Source organism: Anolis sagrei, chromosome 4 (genome assembly GCF_037176765.1).
Source record: "Anolis sagrei isolate rAnoSag1 chromosome 4, rAnoSag1.mat, whole genome shotgun sequence".
NCBI lineage: Eukaryota > Metazoa > Chordata > Lepidosauria > Squamata > Dactyloidae > Anolis > Anolis sagrei.
The window spans coordinates 122819357-122841975 of NC_090024.1; the positions used below are offsets into that span (position 1 = coordinate 122819357).

The 22619-nt window shown below is 45.4% G+C and overlaps 1 protein-coding gene across 1 annotated transcript in view; it reads right to left on the bottom strand.

Moving 5' to 3' along the window:
* Positions 1-16128, bottom strand: part of LAMC2 (laminin subunit gamma 2) — a 77759-nt gene extending 61631 nt beyond the window's left edge. Inside the window, exon 1 of the mRNA XM_060774488.2 lies at positions 15870-16128. Within this exon, the coding sequence (XP_060630471.2) occupies positions 15870-15954 (85 nt within the window). The 5' untranslated portion in view covers positions 15955-16128. The remainder of the gene's footprint in view (positions 1-15869) is intronic.
* Between the last annotated feature and the right edge of the window lie 6491 nt (positions 16129-22619).

Below are 22619 nucleotides of genomic sequence, written 5' to 3' on the forward strand. Positions count from 1 at the left end.
AGTCTCAGTTGTGCAAAAGCTCTCCCGGACACCGCTGACGCCTGAGCCTCAAGAGTAAGCGATGAGTCCAAGAGAACTCCCAAGCTGCGGACCTGTGGTTTCAGGGGGAGTGTAACCCCGTCCAACACAGGCAGCCACCCTATACCCCGATCAGGATTGCGATCAACCAGGAGGACCTCTGTCTTGTCGGGATTGATCAGCTTGTTCCTCCTCATCCAGATCGACACAGCGGCCAGGCACTCGTCCAGCACTCAAGAGGCCTCCTTGGAGTTAGGTGGAAAGGAGTAATAGAGTTGTGTATCATCTGCACAGAGGTGACATCCAACTCCAAAACTCCGGATGACCTCTCCCAGCAGTTTCATGTAGATGTTAAAAAGCATGGGAGAAAAGACAGAGCCTTGCGGGACCCCACAGGTCAAGGGCCAGGGATCCGAGCAGGCGTCTCCCAGCTTCACCAGCTGGGTTCATCCCTCCAGGAAGGACCGAAGCCACGACAGAACCGTGCCCCCGAGACCCATCCCAGCGAGACGACCCAGAAGGATACCATGATCAATGGTATCGAAAGCCGCTGAGATGTCCAAGAGAACCAACAGAGTCACACTCCCCCTGTCCAGCTCTCTACGGAGGTCATCCACCAAGGCGACCAAGGCTGTCTCGGTGCCGTGACCAGGCCTGAAACCAGACTGTGACTGATCTAGGTAGTTGATGTTATCCAAAAAGTCCTGGAGCTGAGAGGCGAGCAGGGCCTCTATCTGTATTCAATTGTTCCCTATAGCTCAATAACTCAATAAATCTATCTATCTATCTATCTATCTATCTATCTATCTATCTATCTATCTATAGGTCTCAATTACTCAATATATTTGTTTTATTTTATTTTAGTACTTGCAATGATTTCTCGGAGCTTCCTGAACAGGCCTCTAGTACATCCAATTGCTTCTTTAGAACTGAATGGGGCAGGGGAGGCTCCAAAATGGAAGTCTGACCTGGTAAAAGGGGCGGGCTCAAAAGTTACTCTCTGGGCCAATCATTGCAGAGAGCCTGCAAACTGGCCTTCCTGCCTCTGGCTGCTAACCTTTTAGGCCTTGCAAAGGCTGCAGCAGCCTGGGAGAAACACAAGGAGAGACTGTTTCCAGCAACTAAAAGGTAATGCAGAAAAAATGAAATGCAAAGATACAGAATGGGGGACAATGCCTGGCTCGAGAGCAGTAGGTGTGAAAAAGATCTTGGAGTCCTCGTGGACAACAAGTTAAACATGAGCCAACAATGTGATATGGCGGCAAAAAAAGCCAATGTGATTTTGGCCTGCATCAATAGGAGCATAGTGTCTAGATCTAAGGAAGTAATGCTACCCCTCTATTCTGCTTTGGTTAGACCACATCTGGAATATTGTGTCCAATTCTGGGCACCACAATTCAAGAGAGATATTGACAAGCTGGAATGTGTCCAGAGGAGGGCGACTAAAATGATCAAGGGTCTGGAGAACAAGCCCTATGAGGAGCGGCTTAGGGAACTGGGCATGTTTAGCCTGAAGAAGAGAAGGCTGAGAGGAGATATGATAGCCATGTATAAATATGTGAGAGGAAGCCACAGGGAGGAGGGAGCAAGCTTGTTTTCTGCTTCCTTGGAGACTAGGACGCGGAACAATGGCTTCAAACTACAAGTGAGGAAATTCCATCTGAACATTAGGAAGAACTTCCTGACTGTGAGAGCCGTTCAGCAGTGGAACTCTCTGCCCCGGAGTGTGGTGGAGGCTCCTTCTTTGGAAGCTTTTAAGCAGAGGCTGGATGGCCATCTGTCAGGGGTGATTTGAATGCAATATTCCTGCTTCTTGGCAGGGGGTTGGACTGGATGGCCCATGAAGTCTCTTCCAACCCTTTGATTCTTTGATTCTATGATTCTAATGCAAAACCCATACTCCTGGGAGACGGAACAAGTCCAACTCCCTGCCAAGAATTAGGAATATTGCATTCAAAGCACCCCTGACAGATGGCCATCCAGCCTCTGTTTAAAAGCTTCCAAAGAAGGAGCCTCCACCACACTCTGGGGCAGCGAGTTCCACTGCTGAACGGCTCTCAGTCAGGAAGTTCTTCTTAATGTTCAGATGGAATCTCCTCTCTTGTAGTTTGAAGCCATTGTTCCGCGTCCTAATCTCCAGGGAAGCAGAAAACAAGCTTGCTCCCTCCTCCCTGTGACTTCCTCTCACATATTTATACATGGCTATCATATTATTATTATTATTATTATTATTATTATTGTTAACTTTATTTGTACCCCGAAGGACTCGGTGCGGCTTACAAAGGCCAAGGCCCTCAATAAAACAACAGCATAACAAACACAACACTAAAACTCCTAAAGCAAACCAATAAACATTTAAGCAATAACAGTAAAACATCAAAAACAATAGGTCATGACACATTTAAAACTAGGGCCAGGCCAAATGTAATGAATAAATTAAAAGTGCTGGACATGACAGGTGAAATGTAAGGATTTTAGGGTAGGGTGCAGACAATCTTAAATCTCTGGTAAAGTGCGTTTGGGACATGATGCTGGGAGTTTCCTATTCTGGAAATGCACACTGCAACAGCCAGGTCTTCAAGCTCTTCCTAAAGACTGCCAACGTTGAGGCTTGTCTGATGTCCTTGGGGAGAGAGTTCCAGAGTCGGGGGGCTACCACAGTGAAGGCCCTGTCCAAACGCGCTTGTGACACACGTGGGATTGTGAGCAGGGCCTCTCCAGATGAACGGAGGGATCGCGTGGGTTCATATACGGAGATGCGGTCATGCAGGTAGGCGGGTCCCAAACCATTTAGGGCTTTGTAGGTGAGCACCTGCACCTTGAATTGGGACCAGAAAATGAACGGCAGCGAATGGAGCTCCTTAAACAGGAGGGTTGACCTCTCTCTGTAAGGAGCACCAGTTAACAACCTAGCCGCTGCCCGTTGGACCGGTTGAAATTTCCAAGCCGTTTTCAAGGGCAGCCCCACGTAGAGCCCATTACAGTAGTCCAATCATATCTCCTCTCAGCCTTCTCTTCTTCGGGCTAAACATGCCCAGCTCCTTAAGCCGCTCCTCATAGGGCTTGTTCTCCAGACCCTTGACATAGGGACCTGTCACCTCATGCCCCGCTCCATCCCGGCTTCCCCGCTGCCTCATTACATGGAGGGAAGCTTCTTAACTCCAGCTTGATCCATGTTTCCTACTGGAAAGATGGGGAGCCTCCCATTGTCTGCCACTGACGCTGGACTTAGCACGAACTCAGAGGTTCTTAGGTAGGCTTGGGCTTTGGGTCAGGGAGACTCAGAGGTTCCTAGGTAAGCTTGGGATTTGGGTCAGGGCAGGCATGTAGCTGGGGGGGGGGGGGGCTTGAGGGGCTTCAGGAGGAGCTTGAAGACGTGGTTGTTCCAGTGTGCCTTCCCGGAATAATGATCCCATAGCACTTTGTCCCTCCAAAGCACTTTGTCCCTCCAAAGCACTTTATATTTTTAGGTCTGCTCGTATGTCTTCCACAAACGCCACTATCACCTTTGCGTCCACGCCTCAGCACTATTTCCAATTTTAATTTTTTACATTTGGCCTTCCCACACTTTTAATTGTATGTTGTCTTATTGATAGTGTTATATGTTATTGTCTATGTTTTATTTTTAATTGTTTTTATTGTTGTGATTATTGCTTGTATTGTTGTGTTTGGGCTCGGCCTTATGTAAACCGCACCAACTCCCTTGGGGAGATTGTAGCGGGGTATAAATAAAGTGTTATAATATCATATTAGTAGTAGTAGTAGTATATTGCATTACATTATAATATTATCAGTTGGACCCAATATTCCAGGTGTGGTCTAACCAAGGCAGAATTAATTCCCTGGATCTAGACACTATGCTTCTATTTATGCAGGTCAAAATCCCACTGGTGTTTTTTTGCCGCCACATCACATTGTTGGCTCATGTTTAACTTGTTGTCCACGAGGACTCCAAGATCTTTTTCACACGTACTGCTCTCAAGCCAGGCATTGTCCCCCATTCTGTATCTTTCCATTTCATTTTTTCTGCCTAAGTGGAGTATCTAGTTGAACTTCATTTTGTTAGTTTTGGCCCATCTCTCTAATCTGTTCAGATCGTTTTGAATCCTTCTCCTGTCCTCTGGAGTATTGGCTATCCCTCCCAATTTGCTGTCGTCTGCAAACTTGATTATCATGCCTTCTAACCCTTCATCTAAGTCATTAATAAAGATGTTGAACAGGATTGGTCCTAGGACAGTTAATCCACTATATGCTGTAAATCAGCCTATCCCAAACGAATACTCTCTAGATATGTTGAATTATGTCCCATCGTCCCAGCTAGATTTGTTGGCTGGGAATGATGGAAGTTGTAATTCAATACAAGTTTATCAAGCTAGGGGCGGCTGCTATCATTGGCAAGCCTAACATTTGAGCCTTATTGAATCTGTGTGAGTCTTCAGTTTTACTATGAAAACCCAATGCAGCGATGGAATTGAATTCGAAATGTTCCTGCAGACATATTGTGTCCAATTCTGGGCACCACAATTGAAGAGAGATATTGACAAGCTGGAATGTGTCCAGAGGAGGGCGACAAAAATGATCAAGGGTCTGGATCATTAGGGCTTTATAGGCTAAAGCCAGCACTTTGTATTGTGTCCGGTAGCAAATTGGCAGCCAGTGAAGCTGGCACAGCAGAGGATCAAGGGTTTGGTCTCCTTAAGAGTGGCTTAAGGAGCTGGGCATGTTTAGCCTGAAGAAGAGAAGGCAGAGAGGAGATATGATAGCTATGTATAAATATTTGAGAGGAAGTCACAGGGAGGGGGGAGCAAGCTTGTTTTCTGGAGACTAGGACACGGAGCAATGGCTTCAAACTACAAGAAAGGAGATTCCATCTGGTTACATCCCGTATAGACTACTGCAACGCTCTCTACGTGGGATTGCCTCTGAAGACTGCTCAGAAGCTTCAAATGGTCCAATGCTCAGCAGCCAGGATGCTAACCGGCGCGGCACTCAGGGAGCACACAACTCCTCTGCTGTGCCAGCTTCACTGGCTCCCAATTTGCTACCGGGCACAATACAAAGTCCTGGCTTTAGCCTATAAAGCCCTAAACGGTCCTGACCCAACTTATCTGTCCGAACGCATCTCCTCCTCTGAACCAACTAGGACATTCAGGGCCTCGCTCTCAGTCCCGCCAGCATCACAAGCACGCCTGGTGGGGACGAGAGACAGGGCCTTCTCAGTTGTGGCCCCTCGGCTGTGGAACGCCCTTCCTATAGATATCAGATCGGCCCCCTCCTTATTGGCATTTCGGAGGAAAGTGAAGACCTGGCTGTTCGAACAGGCATTCGATTAGGCAGTGTAATTGATTATAGGAACATGGAATAACGGATGATGAGACTGGATTCTGATTCTATTGATGAGACGTGAAGGATTTGTCATATTGATGTTTAATTGTTGTTATGCTATTGCTTTTAAATGTTCTAATGATTTTGTAATGTGTGTATTGTAACTGTTGTTAATCGCTTTGAGTCGCCTAAGGGCTGAGAAAAGTGGTATATAAATGAAGTAAATAAATAAATAAATAAACATTAGGAGGAACTTCCTGACTGTGAGAGCTGTTCAGCAGTGGAACTCTCTGCCCCGGAGCGTGGTGGAGACTCCTTCTTTGGCAGCTTTTAAGCAGAGGCTGGATGGCCATCTGTCGGGGGTGCTTTGAATGCAATATTCCTGCTTCTTGGCAGGGGGTTGGACTGGATGGCCTATGAGGTCTCTTCCAACTCTATGATTCATGGGAAGCAACAACATTAGGAAGCAATGCGAATTTCTCTTATAAAAGCCATGCAATTACAGACATGCTTATCATGATGTAATCGCCTTCAGAAATGCTATTGACAGTTACAAAACACACACAAAAAAACCCACAGAAGATTCAAAGCATGGTTGGATGATGTCATGTAAACCAGTTGAGCTATAGGGTATGAAAATTGGTATGTGGTGCTAATTACGTGTGTCACTTAATCTGACTACTAGCAGTTCTTGCCATATAAGGTCTGTTTGCTTGGTTTGGAAAAAATGAGCTAGCTGGTTTATTTCTTACCGAGAAGGTAAACCTATTTCTAAGTGTCACTTTTTGAAGGAATGCTGAAAGTATGGTGTTAAGGAGTCACAGGACTGAATGCTCCTCCATGCAACAGAAGTCAACAGAATATACAGGTAAACTATCTACAGATCCACTAAGAAAATCCAACAAATAGGTTCTTGTGGGTTTTTTCGGGCTATAGGGCCATGTTCTAGAGGCATTTCTCCTGATGTTTCGCCTGCATCTATGGCAAGCATCCTCAGAGGTAGTGAGGTCTGTTGGAAATAGGAAAATGGGTTTATATATCTGTGGAATGACTGGGGTGGGGCAAAGAGCTCTTCCCTGCTGGAGCTAGGTGTGAATGTTTCAGCTGACCACCTTCATTAGCATTTGAAGGCCTGGCTGAGCCTGGGAAAATGTTTTGTTGAGAGGTGTTAAGATGTGCCTGGTTGTTTCCTCTCTGCTGTTTTGCAACAGAAAGGAGGAGACCATGAAAATGAACAAAATCTGGCTACCAGTATTAAAAAACTCTAAAATTACAACAGCAAAACAGCAGAGAGGAAACAACCAGGCACATCTTAACACCTCTCAACAAAACATTTTCCCAGGCTCAGCCAGGCCTTCAAATGCTAATGAAGGTGGTCAGCTGAAACATTCACACCTAGCTCCAGCAGGGAAGAGCTCTTTGCCCCACCCCAGTCATTCCACAGATATATAAACCCATTTTCCTATTTCCAACAGACCTCACTACCTCTGAGGATGCTTGCCATAGATGCAGGCGAAACGTCAGGAGAAATGCCTCTAGAACATGGCCCTATAGCCCGAATAAACCCACAAGAACCTAGTGATTCCGGCCATGAAAGCCTTCGACAAAATCCAACAAATGCTACCTTCAGCACAGGAGAAGAGGGATCCTCTCACCTTTGCAGGAGTCTACCGTATACCATGCATCTGTGGGCAAGTCTACATAGGGACCACCAAACGCAGCATTGCCCAAACACAAATCAAGGAACATGAAAGGCACTGCAGACTACTTCAACCAGAGAAGTCAGCCATAGCAGAGCACCTGATGAACCAACCTGGACACAGCATTTTATTTGAGAACACTGGACCACTCTCGCAACCACCATGTCAGACTACACAGAGAAGCCATTGAAATCCACAAGCATGTGGACAACTTCAACAGAAAGGAGGAAACCATGAAAATGAACAAAATCTGGCTACCAGTGTTAGAGACCCTTAATTGGGTCTTCTTAGGTCCACATCACGGGAACACATAAGGAAGGAGACAGTCCCAAAAAAGATAAAAAAACAAGGTTGATTTTAGTTTCTTCATGAAGAAGACGGATAGCCTGGCAGCATACGCAGATGCTACCCTTCAAGTGACTGCCGTGCCCCTCCTCTTTTTCTGCTAACTTTTATACTCAAGTAATAGGTCATGGAAAGTACTCTCTTTCCAGCCCCTCTCCCTTGACCTTTTGATGGAAAGTACTTTCTTGTACCTGCAGACTCTACGCTTAACCACAACCTTTGAACTTAACCACAACACAACTACTTCCTATGTAGGCTTGAACTTTGCATGACTTCTACATGTCACATCTTGTCTCTCAAAAATATTTTCTTCCGTGTTGCTCCTTTTCTACAGAGAAAGGGTATATTTCTCTTTTGCTGTTAATTTCATTCAAAGCCCTTTGCTTAGCATTTGCAAATTTCACTCAAAGACCCTTTCACCAGTTTTTTAAAACCTCTAATATTATTACAATAAATAGAGAACAACACTCAAACACTGGGGAACTCCAGACATGAAACAATCAGCGACAGCTAATCACCTCTCAACAAAGGATTCCCCCAGGCAATAACAAGCCACACCTAAAAACTATCAGGCCATCAAATGCTAATCAAGGTGGCCAATTGAAACATTCACACCTAGCTACAACTTCAAATATGAAGTTATTTCAACAGGAAACAAGATTGGCTCGCAACAGAATCTACTGCAGTAGAGCTTGTGGTTACTTAATGAAATTATCAGAGACTTGTTTCCTGTAGAAATATTAAGAAGAATTCATTACCTGAAGAAGGTGTTTTCATCACCAACACCGAAACAAGGAACTATACCCGGGATACCTGGTCACTGTGTAGAACTCTTCTCTGACACAACTTTGGATGCCACAAATAGTCCTTCAAAAACATCTACAAGTGACTCTTTAAACCAGGGGTCCTCAAACCATGGCCCGGGGGCCGGATGCAGCCCTCCAAGGTCATTTACCTGGCCCTCGCTCAGGGTCAACCTAAATCTGAAACGACTTGAAAGCACACAGCAACAACAACAACAACAACAATAACTATCCTATCTCATCAGCCAAAACAGGCCCACACTTCCCATTGAAATACTAATAATTTTATATTTGTTAAAAATGTTCTTCATTTAAATTATTGTATTGTTTTGGTTTTTTTTTTTTTTTTTTGCACTACAAAAAAGATGTGTGCAGTGTGCATAGGAATTCAATTTTTTTTTTCAAATTATGATCCGGCCCTCCAACGGTTTGAAGGACTGTGACCTGGCCCTCTGTTAAAAAAGTTTGAGGACCCCTGCTTTAAACCATCAGACAGACTGGACTATTATGTTTATCTAAATGAATATGGACATTTATTCATGACTAAGAGAAATTGTTCTTCTATATTGTGTTTATAAGTAATAAATCTGTCATATGACATTATACTTGAAGTTTCAACAACAATAACATAATACTTTGTGTATCTTAGTAATAGATATCTGTGTTCTATATATTGCTGACTAATTTAGATAAGCCAGAAGGCCTTACGACTGACCAGGAGTGCCTCTGTCTTGTCTGGATTTAGTTTCAATTTATTCGCCCTCATCCAGTCCATTACAGCGGCCAAGCACCGGTTCAGGACTTGAACAGCCTCTTTAGTAGCAGGTGGGAAGGAATGACAGAGTTGGACATCATCTGTGTACAAATGACACTATACCCTGAAACTCCGGATGGTCTCCCCCAATGGCTGGAATGTGTTCAGAGGAGGGCGACTAAAATGATCAAGGGTCTGGAGAACAAGCCCTATGAGGAGCGGCTTAAGGAGCTGGGCATGTTTAGCCTGAAGAAGAGAAGGCTGAGAGGAGATATGATAGCCATGTATAAATATGTGAGAGGAAGTCACAGGGAGGAGGGAGCAAGCTTGTTTTCTGCTTCCTTGGAGACTAGGACGCGGAACAATGGCTTCAAACTATAAGAGAGGAGATTCCATCTGAACATTAGGAAGAACTTCCTGACTGTGAGAGCCGTTCAGCAGTGGAACTCTCTGCCCCGGAGTGTGGTGGATGCTCTTTCTTTGGAAGCTTTTAAACAGAGGCTGAATGGCCATCTGTCAGGGGTGCTTTGAATGCAATATTCCTGCTTCTTGGCAGGGGGTTGGACTGGATGGCCCATGAGGTCTCTTCCAACTTTTTGATTCTATGATTCTAAGTCTTCCTAGGAAGGAAGTGTTTAAAAGTACAAAAGCACAAGGCACTTTCCAAGTTGTGCTGAAAATGCCCTACCTTGAAAACAACTTTCTTTTGTCTTGCTATGAAGGTGATAGGCAGCAGCTTGATTTTCGTCATGCTTTGCCAGAATATAGAAGGTAATTGATACAGGTCCATACCAAAACCGACATGTTTCTTTCCACAGGCTTCAGTGAATGGCCCCCATTCTATAAATTCTCTGTATGGTTGCTGCATAGTAATGGAATCGTGCAGTGCCACACTTGTTCAGTCTGGCGGCCTCCTCTTACATTACAAATGGGTGCAATGGGAAAGAGAATATCATGATTATGTGCCTAGCCAAAAACATCCAAAAAGCAGCTCATAAATCAAGCACATGTCCTAAATTGGTTTAATGTGTACAATTTGTGCTCAGAGAAGGGATCGGTTTTCTGGCTACAGAACAGTTTGCATTTGGCTCCTATTCAATCACAGGAAATGTAAACAGGTTATAATAAGCTTAAATATACTCACACACACTCACACACGCACAAAATGAAAACAAGGCAAGATTATGCTAAGTCTCTTATTCTGTTCCCTTGCCTGCTCTTTCCTATATTTATATACTAGCTGTACCCGCCACGCGTTGCTGTGACCAACCTTCCCTCCCTCTTTCTCTCCTTCCTTCCCTCTTTCCTTCCTTTCCTCTTTTTCTTTCCCTATTTTTCTCCTTTCTTCCATCTCCACCTGTTTCTTTCCTCCCTTTCTTTGCTCTTTGGTTACATCCTTCCTTCTCTCCTTCCTTCCTTCCTTCCTTCCTTCCTTCCTTCCTTTCTTCTCCATGTTTCGTTCCTTCTCTCCTTCCTTCCTTCCTTCCTTCCTTCCTTCCTTCCTTTCTTCTCCATGTTTCGTTCCTTCTCTCCTTCCTTCCCTCTCTTTTTCTTTTCACTTTTTTATTTTCTTCTCTCCTTCCTTGCTTCTCTACCTTTCTTTCCTTCCTTCTTTCCCTCCCTCCTTCTCTCCTTCCTTCCTTCCCCCTTTCCCTCCTTCATTCCTTCCCTCTTTCCCTCTTTCTCTCGTTACTTCTTGACTATCCCATTTAATATTGTATTTATATCTTACATAGTAAGAAGGAAAGGAATAAGGAAGGAAGGAGGGACAGGAAGGAAGGAAAAAGAAAGGGAAGGAGGGAAAGAAGGGAAGGAAAAGAAAGAAGGAGGGACAGGAAGGAAAGGAAGGAGAATGAAGGAAGAAGGAAGGAAAGGAAGGAGGGGGATGAAGAAAGGAGGGAGGGAAGGAAATGAAGGAGAAGGAAATAAAGAAAGGGGAAGAAGGAGGAAAGGAAGGGAGGGAGGAAGGTAAAGAAGGAAAGGAAGGAGGGACAGGAAGGAAGGGAAGGAGGGAAAGAAGGAAAGGAAGGAAGAAAAGGAAAGAAAGGGAGGAAGGAAAGAGAAGGAGGAAAGAAGGGAAGGAAGTGAGGAAGAGAAGGAAGTCCTTCATTCAAGCACCGTCGACCTCCCTCGCCTCCTCTTCCACCTCCTCCTCCTCCCCTTCTTCCTTGCCTGGGGACTCCGCTGCCGCCGCTGCCACTCATCCGCCCCTTCCTCTTCCAACAGGGAAAGGAGGAGGAGGAGACTGCCCTTCTGACATAGCAGGGAAAGAGAAGGGGCTCCATGCGGCAAGCCTCCACTTCCACTCCCATGGTGCCCACTCTCACTTGTGTGTGTGTGTGTGTGGCTGTGCACATGCACCTGGCTCCTCATGCTTTAATGGCGGGCTGCTTCCCCACGAGGAGGAGGGGGTGTGGCCATGGCTCTTTTTCTGGGTATGCAGTTTCTCCTTTGTGGACATGCAGTTTAGAAGTCCTTTCTGCTTCTTGTTTTTCTTGGGTGTTTTTTGAGTGAAGGACATACATTGGGTTGATAGATGTATCGTGTCCAAATTTGGTGGCAATTCCCCCAGTGGTTTTTGAGTTCTGTTAATCCCACAAACAAACAAACAAACAAACATTACATATATATATACACACACACACACACACATTCTCTGCTCATTTTGAGTGACATCATAACTCAAAATCTGCTGGACGAATTACCACCAAATTTGGTCACAAGACACCTACTAATCCAAGGAGTGACCATCACTCCAAAAAAATATGATTTTGTCATTTGGGAGCTGTAGTTGCTGGGATTTATAGTTCACCTACAATTAAAGAGCATTCTCAACCCCACCAACAATAGAATTGGCCTCAACATCTCACACAGAACCCGCATGACCAACAGAAAATACTGTGTTTTCTGGTGGTCTTTGGCGACCCTTCTGACACCCCCTCGTGACACCCCCCCAGGGGACCCAACATCCAGATAGAGAAATGCTGTCTTAAGGCCATCTGGTCCAACTCCCTTCACCAGGGCAAGAAAACATAATCAAAGCCCTCCTGACAAAGAGCCATCCAGCCATAGATAAAGGTAAAGGCTTTCCCCTGACATTTAGTCCAGACCTGTCCAACTTTGGGGCATGGTGCTCATCTCAACTTCTAAGCCAAAGAGCTGGCGTTGTCGATAGACACCTCCAAGGTCATATGGCCAGCATGACTGCATGGAGAGCTGTTACCTTCCCTATTGATCTACTCAAAATTGCATGTTTTAGAACTGCTACATTGGCAGATATAGATAGATAGATATGATTCACCCATACACACACATGTATATGACAGCTATAATATCATAGATTTGAAAGGAACCCCTGAAGAAGGACAATAATATGTTTCATGATCCAGAGTAGGCAAACCAGACAATCTCTACATCAACGCTGACAAAGAAACAACAAGAAGTACTGTTTACCTACAAGCATAAAGATAATACATATATTAGAAATTTTTCTTCACAAATCAGAGAACTAAGTCACATTATATATATATATATATATATATATATATATATATATACACACACACACACACACACACACACACAGAGAGAGAGAGAGAGAGAGGTCATTTGAAGGGAGCAAGAAGAGAACCTGGAAGAAAGAAGTGCAGAGATCCAAAGAAAACAGGATAAAGCAACACCAATAGGTATTTATGATACTGTGAACCACCGCCTCCTCCTGAGAAAAATGTATAACATCACAAAGGACTACCATCTCACCTGCCTCATAGGAAACCTGCTACAAAACAGGAGCTTTTTTGTTGAGTTCCAGGGCCAGAGAAGCAGATGGCGGAAACAGAAGAACAGCCTGCCTCAGGGGAGCGTGCTCGCTCCATCCATGTTTAACATCTACACAAATGACCAGCCACTGCCAGAAGGGACAGAAAGCTTCATCTATGCAGATGATTGTGCCATTACTGCTCAAGCAGGGAGCTTTGAGATGGTTGAACAGAAGCTCTCTGAAGCTTTAGGTGCTCTTACTGCCTATTACAGGGAAAACCAGCTGATCCCTAATCCATCTAAAACACAGACATGTGCCTTTCACCTTAAGAACAGACAAGCATCCCGAGCTCTGAGGATTACTTGGGAAGGAATCCCACTGGAACACTGCAGCACACTCAAATACCTGGGAGTCACTCTGGACCGTGCTCTGACCTACAAGAAGCACTGCCTGAATATCAAGCAAAAAGTGGGTGCTAGAAACAATATCATACGAAAGCTGACTGGCACAACCTGGGGATCACAACCAGACACAGTGAAGACATCTGCCCTTGTGCTATGCTACTCTGCTGCTGAGTATGCATGCCCAGTGTGGAACACATCTCACCACGCTAAAACAGTGGATGTGGCTCTTAATGACACATGCCTCATTATCACAGGGTGTCTGCGCTCTACACCACTGGAGAAATTACACGGTTTAGCTGGTATTGCACCACCTGACATCTGCCGGGAAGCAGCAACCAATAGTGAAAGGACCAAGGCAGTGACATCTCCAGCTCATCCCTTGTTTGGGTATCAGTCAGCACGTCAATGACTTAAACCTAGAAATAGTTTTCGAAGATCTACAGAGACACTCGCTGGAACACCTCAGCAAGCGAGAGTCCAAAAGTGGCAGGCTCCAACCCAGAACGTCAACCAATGGCTGATACCAAATGAGAAACTCCCCCCTGGGCACACAGAAGACTGGGCGACTTGGAAGGCACTGAACAGACTGCGCTCTGGCACCATGAGATGCAGAGCCGACCTTAAGAAATGGGGCTACAAAGTAGAATCCACAACATGCGAGTGCAGAGAAGAGCAAACCACTGACCACCTGCTGCAATGCAACCTGAGCCCTGCTACATGCACGATGGAGGACCTCCTTGCAGTAACACCAGAGGCACTCCAAGTGGCCAGCTACTGGTCAAAGGACATTTAATCAACTACCAAGTTTGCAAACTTTGTGTTTTTTTTAAATCTGTTTGTTTGTTCTGCTCTGTTAGAAATGTAATACAATGGTCTGGTTGCCCCTGACATGATAAATAAGTAAATAAATAGATATTTACAACGTAAAATAAAATATATGCAAAGTAGAGATGGCAACATCTAAAACAAAAACAGACAAAGACATGGTGGAGGCTCCTTCTTTGGAAGCTTTTAAACAGAGGCTGGATGGCCATCTGTCAGGGGTGATTTGAATGCAATATTCCTGCTTCTTGGCAGGGGGTTAGACTGGATGGCCCACAAGGTCTCTTCCAATTCTTTGATTCTTTGATTCTATGACATGGATAAGAAACAATTACTATTAACTGCGGGATCAACCAGAAGAGGATCCGTACCTGAGGAACTTACTCTGAAGGATATTATGAGAGAGATTCAAGGAATATATCAGGAAAACAAGATGCACATCAAGAGGAATTAAAAAGACTGTCAGATAAACAAGATACACACTAAGAAGAATTATAGAAAATGAGAAAAGAAAAAGACCTAGAGACCATAAAAAAAATGCACGCCTTACAACAAGAAGTAAAGGAGATGAAGAAGGAAAGATAAGAAATGGCAAGCAAGCAGGAGCAATACAGAAAAACTATAGACAAGCTTGAAGAAAGAAGTGCAAGGTTAGAATGGAAACAAGAGAAACTTGATTCCCAGGAATTGGAATATCAATTGAGATGTAGAAAGATAATAGAGGAAAGAAAGGAAGATGTAAGACAAATAGTAATAGCTTTAACAGTTAAACTAATGAAATGCCCAGGGGGTGAGATAGAGAACAATATGGATCGAGTGTATCGCATCTCAACAAATTATGCGAGAAGAAATAAAGTAGAAAGAGACGTCATTGTCCACTTCACAGAAAAAGGACCAGAGATGAAATTTTAAAACAAAACATTAACCAGACGGAGCCCCCAGTGGTGCAGTGGGTTAAAGCCCTGTGCCGGCAGGACTGAAGACCAACAGGTCGCAGGTTCGAATCCGGGGAGAGGCGGATGAGCTCCCTCTATCAGCTCCAGCTCCTCATGCGGGGACATGAGAGAAGCCTCCCACAAGGATGATAAAAACATCAAATCATCCAGGCATCCCCTGGGCAACGTCCTTGCAGACGGCCAATTCTCTCACACCAGAAGCAACTTGCAGTTTCTCAAGTCGCTCCTGACACGACAAAAAAATTAACCAGACAGTTTATAAAAGGGAGAAAGATTGCAATATTAAAGGAAATACCATCGACGACCCTGATGAAAAGGAGAAAATATTTATTCTTGACGGAAGAACTAAAAAGACACCAAATCAGATTTCGCTGGGAGAGAACAGGAGTGATGGGAAGAAAGATATTGGCTGACATCCGAAGAGAAAGCACGAGACGGCTAGTAGTGAATAAAGAATCATAGAATCATAGAGTGGGAAGAGACCTTGTGGGCCATCCAGTCTAACCCCCTGCTAAGAATGGGAAAATTGCATTCAAAGCACCCCTGACAGATGGCCATCTAGACAACTTTTTAAAAGCCTCCACCATAAGAATTTGGCTTGTTGTTGCTACGCAACCACACAATATGCTTCCCCATGTACTTCTAGCTTGAGGTGAGTAGATTGCAGAGAACGAGGGATTTCCAAAACTGAAGAAGGAAAATAAGTGAAGAGCCAATCCCATCACCCACATTGCCCTACTACTATTACTACTACTACTACTACTACCCACATTGCCCATTTTGAGAAACCTGGTCTGCAAATAACTATTCCTGCCCAGATGGGTATTAAAAGACAGCTCTCAAGTTACTTCTGTCTTGTCGAGAAGTTGTTCAGCAGCTTGGAGAAGGCACTTCCCTGAGAGCTAAATGGGGCAGTTGGGCCGGCAAGAGGCTTCAATGAAATCTTATGAAAACAAGATGATTTTCGGCTTGCATGCCTCACCTTCTCTTCTTCGGGTGCCAACAGCTGCAGGGAGGAGAAGAGAGGCTGCAAGGCAGCTCAAAGTGACAAGCCAACGCTGAGGCATTTCTGGAAACTCGGGAGAGCTCTGGTCCCCAGGTCCAAAAGGCACTCCAGCCCCACTCACTTCCAAGGAGGGTCTCGGGAATCAAGGGGGCAAGGCTTCCGTTGTGTCTCTTCTCGTTTCAGGTGCTTTTTATCACCTCCCTCTGCCTGAATCACTCTAGACAGGAAGAAAAGAGCTTGCTTCCAGTCTGACTCACCTAGTGAATAATTAAATTTTTGAAAAATAGAGGGCCCAGCCCATGTACAGTGCAAGGAGACACTTAACAGTTTCTTCTTAGCCATTCAGAGGGATGGGTCTTGGCAGAGCCGAGCAGCAAACGCCCCTGGCAGCCAGCCAAGAAGCAGTGGGATAGGTGGCAGGAGGGTTGCAAGACAGATCTTAATCTGGGTCTTCAAAAAGGTTATCAATGAGATCACAGAATCATAGAATCAAAGAGTTGGAAGAGACCTCATGGGCCATCCAATCCAACCCCCTGCCAAGAAGCAGGAATATTGCATTCAAATCACCCCTGACAGATGGCCATCCAGCCTCTGCTTAAAAGCTTCCAAAGAAGGAGCCTCCACCACACTCCGGGGCAGAGAGTTCCACTGCTGAACGGCTCTCACAGTCAGGAAGTTCTTCCTAATGTTCAGATAACCAGGAAGACTACGTGATTCAGAATTGTACCGACAAAAGTACGACAGATACGGAAAAACACCATCCAACTGATGGGAGAATACAAGAAGACTACAAATGTTCCCCCTCCACCACCCTTCCCCCCCCCATCTCCAGGTTTTTTTTTTTTGCCTCCCCCCCCCCCCTTTCTTCCCCTTCTCAACCTAACCTTAACCATAACCCAACTCCTTAGAATCATAGAGTTGGAAGAGACCTCATGGGCCATCCAGTCCAACCCCCTGCCAAGAAGCAGGAATATTGCATTCAAAGCACCCCTGACAGATGGCCATCCAGCCCCTGATTTGGATCCCTTGTATTGCCCGTTGTGTGTTGTCAGAAGATCTGGATGTCTAGGATGGAAGCTGTGAGAAAGTTGGAGTGGGGTGAACCAAAACTCCCTAGGCTACCAGGATGCACCTCGTTCTGCCTCTGAATTTTGGCTATCACCCTGGTGATGAGGGGAAACAGAATCATAGAATCAAAGAGTTGGAAGAGACCTCATGGGCCATCCAGTCCAACCCCCTGCCAAGAAGCAGGAATATTGCATTCAAATCACCCCTGACAGATGTCCATCCAGCCTCTGTTTAAAAGCCGCCAAAGAAGGAGCCTCCACCACACTCCGGGGCAGAGAGTTCCACTGCTGAACGGCTCTCACAGTCAGGAAGTTCTTCCTCATGTTCAGATGGAATCTCCTCTCTTGTAGTTTGAAGCCATTGTTCCGTGTCCTAGTCTCCAGGACAGCAGAAAACAAACTTGCTCCTGCCTCCCTATGACTTGCTCTCACATATTTATACATTGGCTTTCATATCTCCTCTCAGCCTTCTCTTCTTCGGGCTAACATGCCCAGCTCCTTAAGCCGCTCCTCATAGGGCTTGTTCTCCAGACCCTTGATCATGTTAGTCGCCCTCCTCTGGACACATTCCAGCTTGTCAATATCTCTCTTCAACTGTGGTGCCCAGAATTGGACAGTATTCCAGGTGTGGTCTAACCAAGGCAGAATAGAGGGGTAGCATTACTTCCCTGGATCTAGACACTATGCTCCTATTGATGCAGGCCAAAATCCCATTGGCTTTTTTTGCTGCCACATCACATGGTTGACTCGTGTTTAACTTGTTGTCCACGAGGACTCCAAGATCTTTTTCACACTTACTGCTCTTGAGCCAGGTGTCCCCCACTATGTATCTTTGTATTTTGTTTTTTCTAAGTGGAGTATCTTGCATTTGTCACTGCTGAACTTCATTTTGTTAGTTTTGGCCCATCTCTCTAATCTGTCAAGATCATTTTGAATTCTGCTCCTGTCTTCTGGAGTATTGGCTATCCCTCCCAATTTGGTGTCGTCTGCAAACTTGATGATCCTGCGTTCTAGCCCTTCATCTAAGTCATTAATAAAGATGTTGAACAGGACCGGGCCCAGGACGGAACCCTGCTTATGGCACTCCATTGGTGAGAATCACCCTCTGGGTTCGACAGCATAAAACAACGTAAAACAACATAACAATAATAGCTAGCAACAACAATAACAGCAGACTAATTTTGGAGTGGGGGAGGAAGGACCACTACATGAACTAGTTAAAGGATAAGTGGTTTAGTAAGGTGGATAATAATGTATAACGGCATAGGAAATATCGTGGAAACAGAGTAAATTAACAGGATCACTTAATATAGTATAGGACAACCTAGTTAAAGGTCGCAAGTTCAAATCTGCGAAGCGGTGTGAGCTTCCGCTGTCAGACTCAGCTTCTGCCAACCTAGCAGTTCAAAAACATGCAAATGTGAGTAGATCAATAGGTACCGCTCCAGCGGGAAGATAACAGCGCTCCATGCAGTCATGCTGGCCACATGACCTTGGAGGTGTCTACGGACAACGCTGGCTCTTCAGCTTGGAAATGGAGATGAGCACCACACCTCAGAGTCAAACACGACTGGACTTAACGTCCGGGGAAAACCTTTACCTACTTTTGGGCAGCAGTTCTCAAAGTGTGCTCCATGGAGCCCTTGCAGTTCTACAAAGCATACTGAGGGGCTCTGCACTTCCCTTCTCCTCCTCCTTTCCTCTCCTCCAAGCTTTCCCTTATGTTTTCAGCTCCTTCCCCTCTCTTGCCACTAAAAGCCTTTTTCCCACCTTCCTTTCCCCATATAGCCTCCTCTTTTTCTCCTCATCCTTCGCTCCAAAATACTTTTTTCTTCACCTTCCTTACTGCCCACATTCTTTCCTTCTCGCATTCCTTGCTTCCAAAACCCTTTCCCTCTTCCACCACTCTGACAGTGCTTTTCCTGCCTGGCTGAAGGGAGTTGAACTGGATGGCCCTGGGATTTCTATTATTATTGTTGTTGTTGTTGTTGTTGTTATTATTATTATTATTATTATTATTATTATTATTATTTGAAACATAACAAGATGAGTCCACAGCAGACACTCTGCTGGCTGTTGAATTGGATCACACGTCGGACACTTCCCAAGTGTCTAGGACTGTGTGATGTATCGGCGAATAATGTGTGCAGATTCCAGTAAGGTGGCCTTCTGCAGCTGGCAGATGGTAATTTTGTCAGCGCCGATTGTGTTTAAGTGCAGGCCAAGGTCTTTAGGCACTGCACCCAGTGTGTAGGAGCCCCCGGTGGCGCAGTGGGTTAAAGCCTGTGCTGGCAGGACTGAAGACTGACAGGTCGCAGGTTCAAATCCTGAGAGAGGCGGATGAGCTCCCTCTATCGGCTCCAGCTCCTCATGCGGGGACATGAGAAAAGCCTCCCACAAGGCTGATAAAACATCAGAAATCATCCGGGCGTCCCCTAGGCAACGTCCTTGCAGACGGCCAATTCTCTCACAACAGGAGCGGTTGCTCCTGACACGACAAAAAAAAAACTGCACCCAGTGTGCCCATCACCACTGGGACCACCTTTACTGATTTGTGCCAGAGTCTTTCCAGTTTAATCTTTAAATCCTCATATCGTGTCAGCTTTTACAGTTGTTTCTCGTTAATTATTATTATTATTATTAGTATTATTATTAGTAGTATTATTATTATTTGAAACACAACAAGATGAGTACACAGCAAACAAGATCACTCTGCAGGTTGTTGAATTGGATCACACGTCGGACACTTCCCAAGTGTCTAGGACTGTGTGATGTATCAGCAAATGATGCGTGCAGATCCCAGTAAGGTAACCTTCTGCAGCTGGCAGATGGTAATTTTGTCAGCGCCAATTGTGTTTAAGTGCAGGCCAAGGTCTTTAGGCACTGCACACAGTGGAAACAACCCTGTTTATGACATGGGAAGTGGGGAGGGTAATAACCAGTGAAATGGGGGAAATGGTTTTCCTCATTCAGCCCCCTCCCCCTGTAAAATTGACTATTTCTCTAGAGCCCTCTAATGGCTTCTGCCCAGATAATGGAACAGTACCAAAATTTGAGAACCCCTGCTTTTTTTGGGGGGCGGGGGGGGGGGTTGAATATGGGGAAAATACTATAGAAGAATGTTCATTTTCTCCTAAGGTGGAGAGAAGACCACTATAATTATTTGATTTTCCACATGAGGATGAAATGCTCAAGGATTTATGCCCCACACTCTTCATTATTTTATTAGGGACTCCTTCCTATGCCATTTAGTTGATGGAAATGCATATGGGGGGTTGTGTATAGAACCATGCTTTTTTATCCATTTCTCTTGATTTCTAAACTCACTCAAAGTTGATATTTTTATAAAGAATTTCTCTGCTCGTAGCTTGGTGATGCTGATTCTAAACTGTAATTTTAGGTAATTAATGCTCAGGTGTTTTCCATAATCTCTTGAATTGTCTGACAGCTTCCACAGCTTTAAGATGCCGCTGCTGATTCAGACAGGGTAATCTTCTGTGGTTGCAGATTGCCGAGGGGATCAGAACAGCCATTGCTACAACACTGTAAGATGAGATCACCATGCCTTGGTTTGCCTTGGTTTGCTTCATCAGGTGCTTCTTTTCTGGCTGAGTAGTAGAATGCCATGGCAACACTAGAAAATAGAAGGTACAGTCAACTTTTCATATTTGTGGGCAAATTTGATTAATATTTTTTCATTAGAAATCAAAAGGCTCTAGGTCCAACAGAGTTGACCATAAAGTCTTTTTGGAGAACCTAGAACAGGAGTCCCTAAACTAATGCCCGTGGGCCAGATGCAACCCTCCAAGGTTTTTTACCTGACCCTTACCCTAAACTTTAGACCAGGGGTTCTCAATCTTTTTAAACAGGGGGCCAGTTCACTGTCCCTCAGACCATTGGAGGGCCAGACTATAGTTTTTAAAAAAAATATGATCAAATTTCTATGCACACTTTACATATCTTATTTTGCTACTGTTATGAATCGTAATGTAAATATCTGATATGCAGGATGTATTTTCATTGTTCCAATTTACTTACTACTTAGGCGATCCCTCGTTGGACGAGTAAGATGGTCTTCCATTATGGATTTCTCTGTGGGTCCGTATGTGGCTGTGGAGCCCTATTCTTGCTCTGCATCTTCTTCCGCAGTGAGGGCATTGGTTTCCAGGTGGAAGGCGGTCCCGGTCGGGGTTGGCTTGACGCGCCTTCCTCCTGGCACGTTTCTCTCTTTCACCCTCCACTCGTGCCTCCTCAAATTCTGCAGCACTGCTGGTCACAGCTGTCCTCCAGCTGGAGCGCTCAAGGGCCAGGGCTTCCCAGTTCTCAGTGTCTATGCCAGAGTTTTTAAGGTTGGCTTTGAGCCCATCTTTAAATCTCTTTTCCTGTCCACCAACGTTTCGTTTTCCGTTCTTAAGTTCGGAGTAGAGCAACTGCTTTGGGAGACGGTTGTCAGGCATCCGGACAACGTGGCCGGCCCAGCGGAGTTGATGTTGGAGGACCATCGCTTCAATGCTGGTGGTCTTTGCTTCTTCCAGCACACTGTTCCAAACTGAACATAACGCATAGTGATTAATCACAAAAACAATATGTAATAATACATTGTGAAAGATTTATTTCTAATTACAAATAAATGAAATGTTAACTTCAAGCATGTCACAGCATGGGTAACAGTCTTAATATAACAGCAGGGTACCCATGAATATGTTTACTGATCAGCCTATCAGCCGAACTCCCATCAGCAACAGAAAATACTGGAGAGGCTTGGGGAAAATAGACCTTGGCATTTGGGAGTTGCTGGGAGGCCAACCAAGAGCATCTGAACTCCAACAATGAAATTGTACCAAACTTGGTATACAGATTTCCCATGACCAACAATAAATACTGGGAAAGCTTAGGGAAAATAAACCTTGGCATTTGGGAGTTACTGGGGTTTATAGTTTACCTGCCATTGAAGATCATTCTGGAGGGGTCCAAGCCTGGATCCGGGGGGAGGACTCTCACCCGGCCTGGCAAGCAGCGGAAGCTGCACTGTGTGGCTTGGCCTTGCGCAAAGCTCCTTGTCTGGCTCGCACCGTCCATCGGGTTGGCAGGCAGTGAAAGTGGCAAGGGACTTTGTGCAATGCCAGGCCGCGCAGTGCAGCCTCCCTCGCCTGGCATCCATGAGTTGCAGTGCAGGTAAGCTGCACCGCACAGCCTGTTCTCACGCAAAGCCCCTCGCTGCTTTCATTGCTTGCCAGGTCTGACGGGCCAAGCAAGCCAGGTGAGGGGATTCACACATCAAACTGCATGGGCCTGGTGTTGCGCGAATCCCCTCACCTGGCTTGCACCGCCTGTCGGGCCTGGCAAGCAGTGAAAGCAGCTAGGGGCTTTGTGTGAGAATAGGCCCCACGGTGCAGCTCCCCTCACCTGCCTTGCGCTGCCTGTCGGGCCCATGAGTGGTGCAAGCCTGTGTTCTCACCAGATCCAGGTTCGGACCCCTCCATAATGATCTGCAATGGCAGGTAAACTATAAATCCCAGTAACTCCCAAATCCCACTAACTCCCAAAGAAGCCCCTCGCTGCTTTCCAGGCCCAACAGGCACTGAGAAGGAGGCCTCCTTCTCAGCGGGCCAGATAAATGCCCTCTGCAGGCCGCATGTGGCCCGCGGGCCATAGTTTG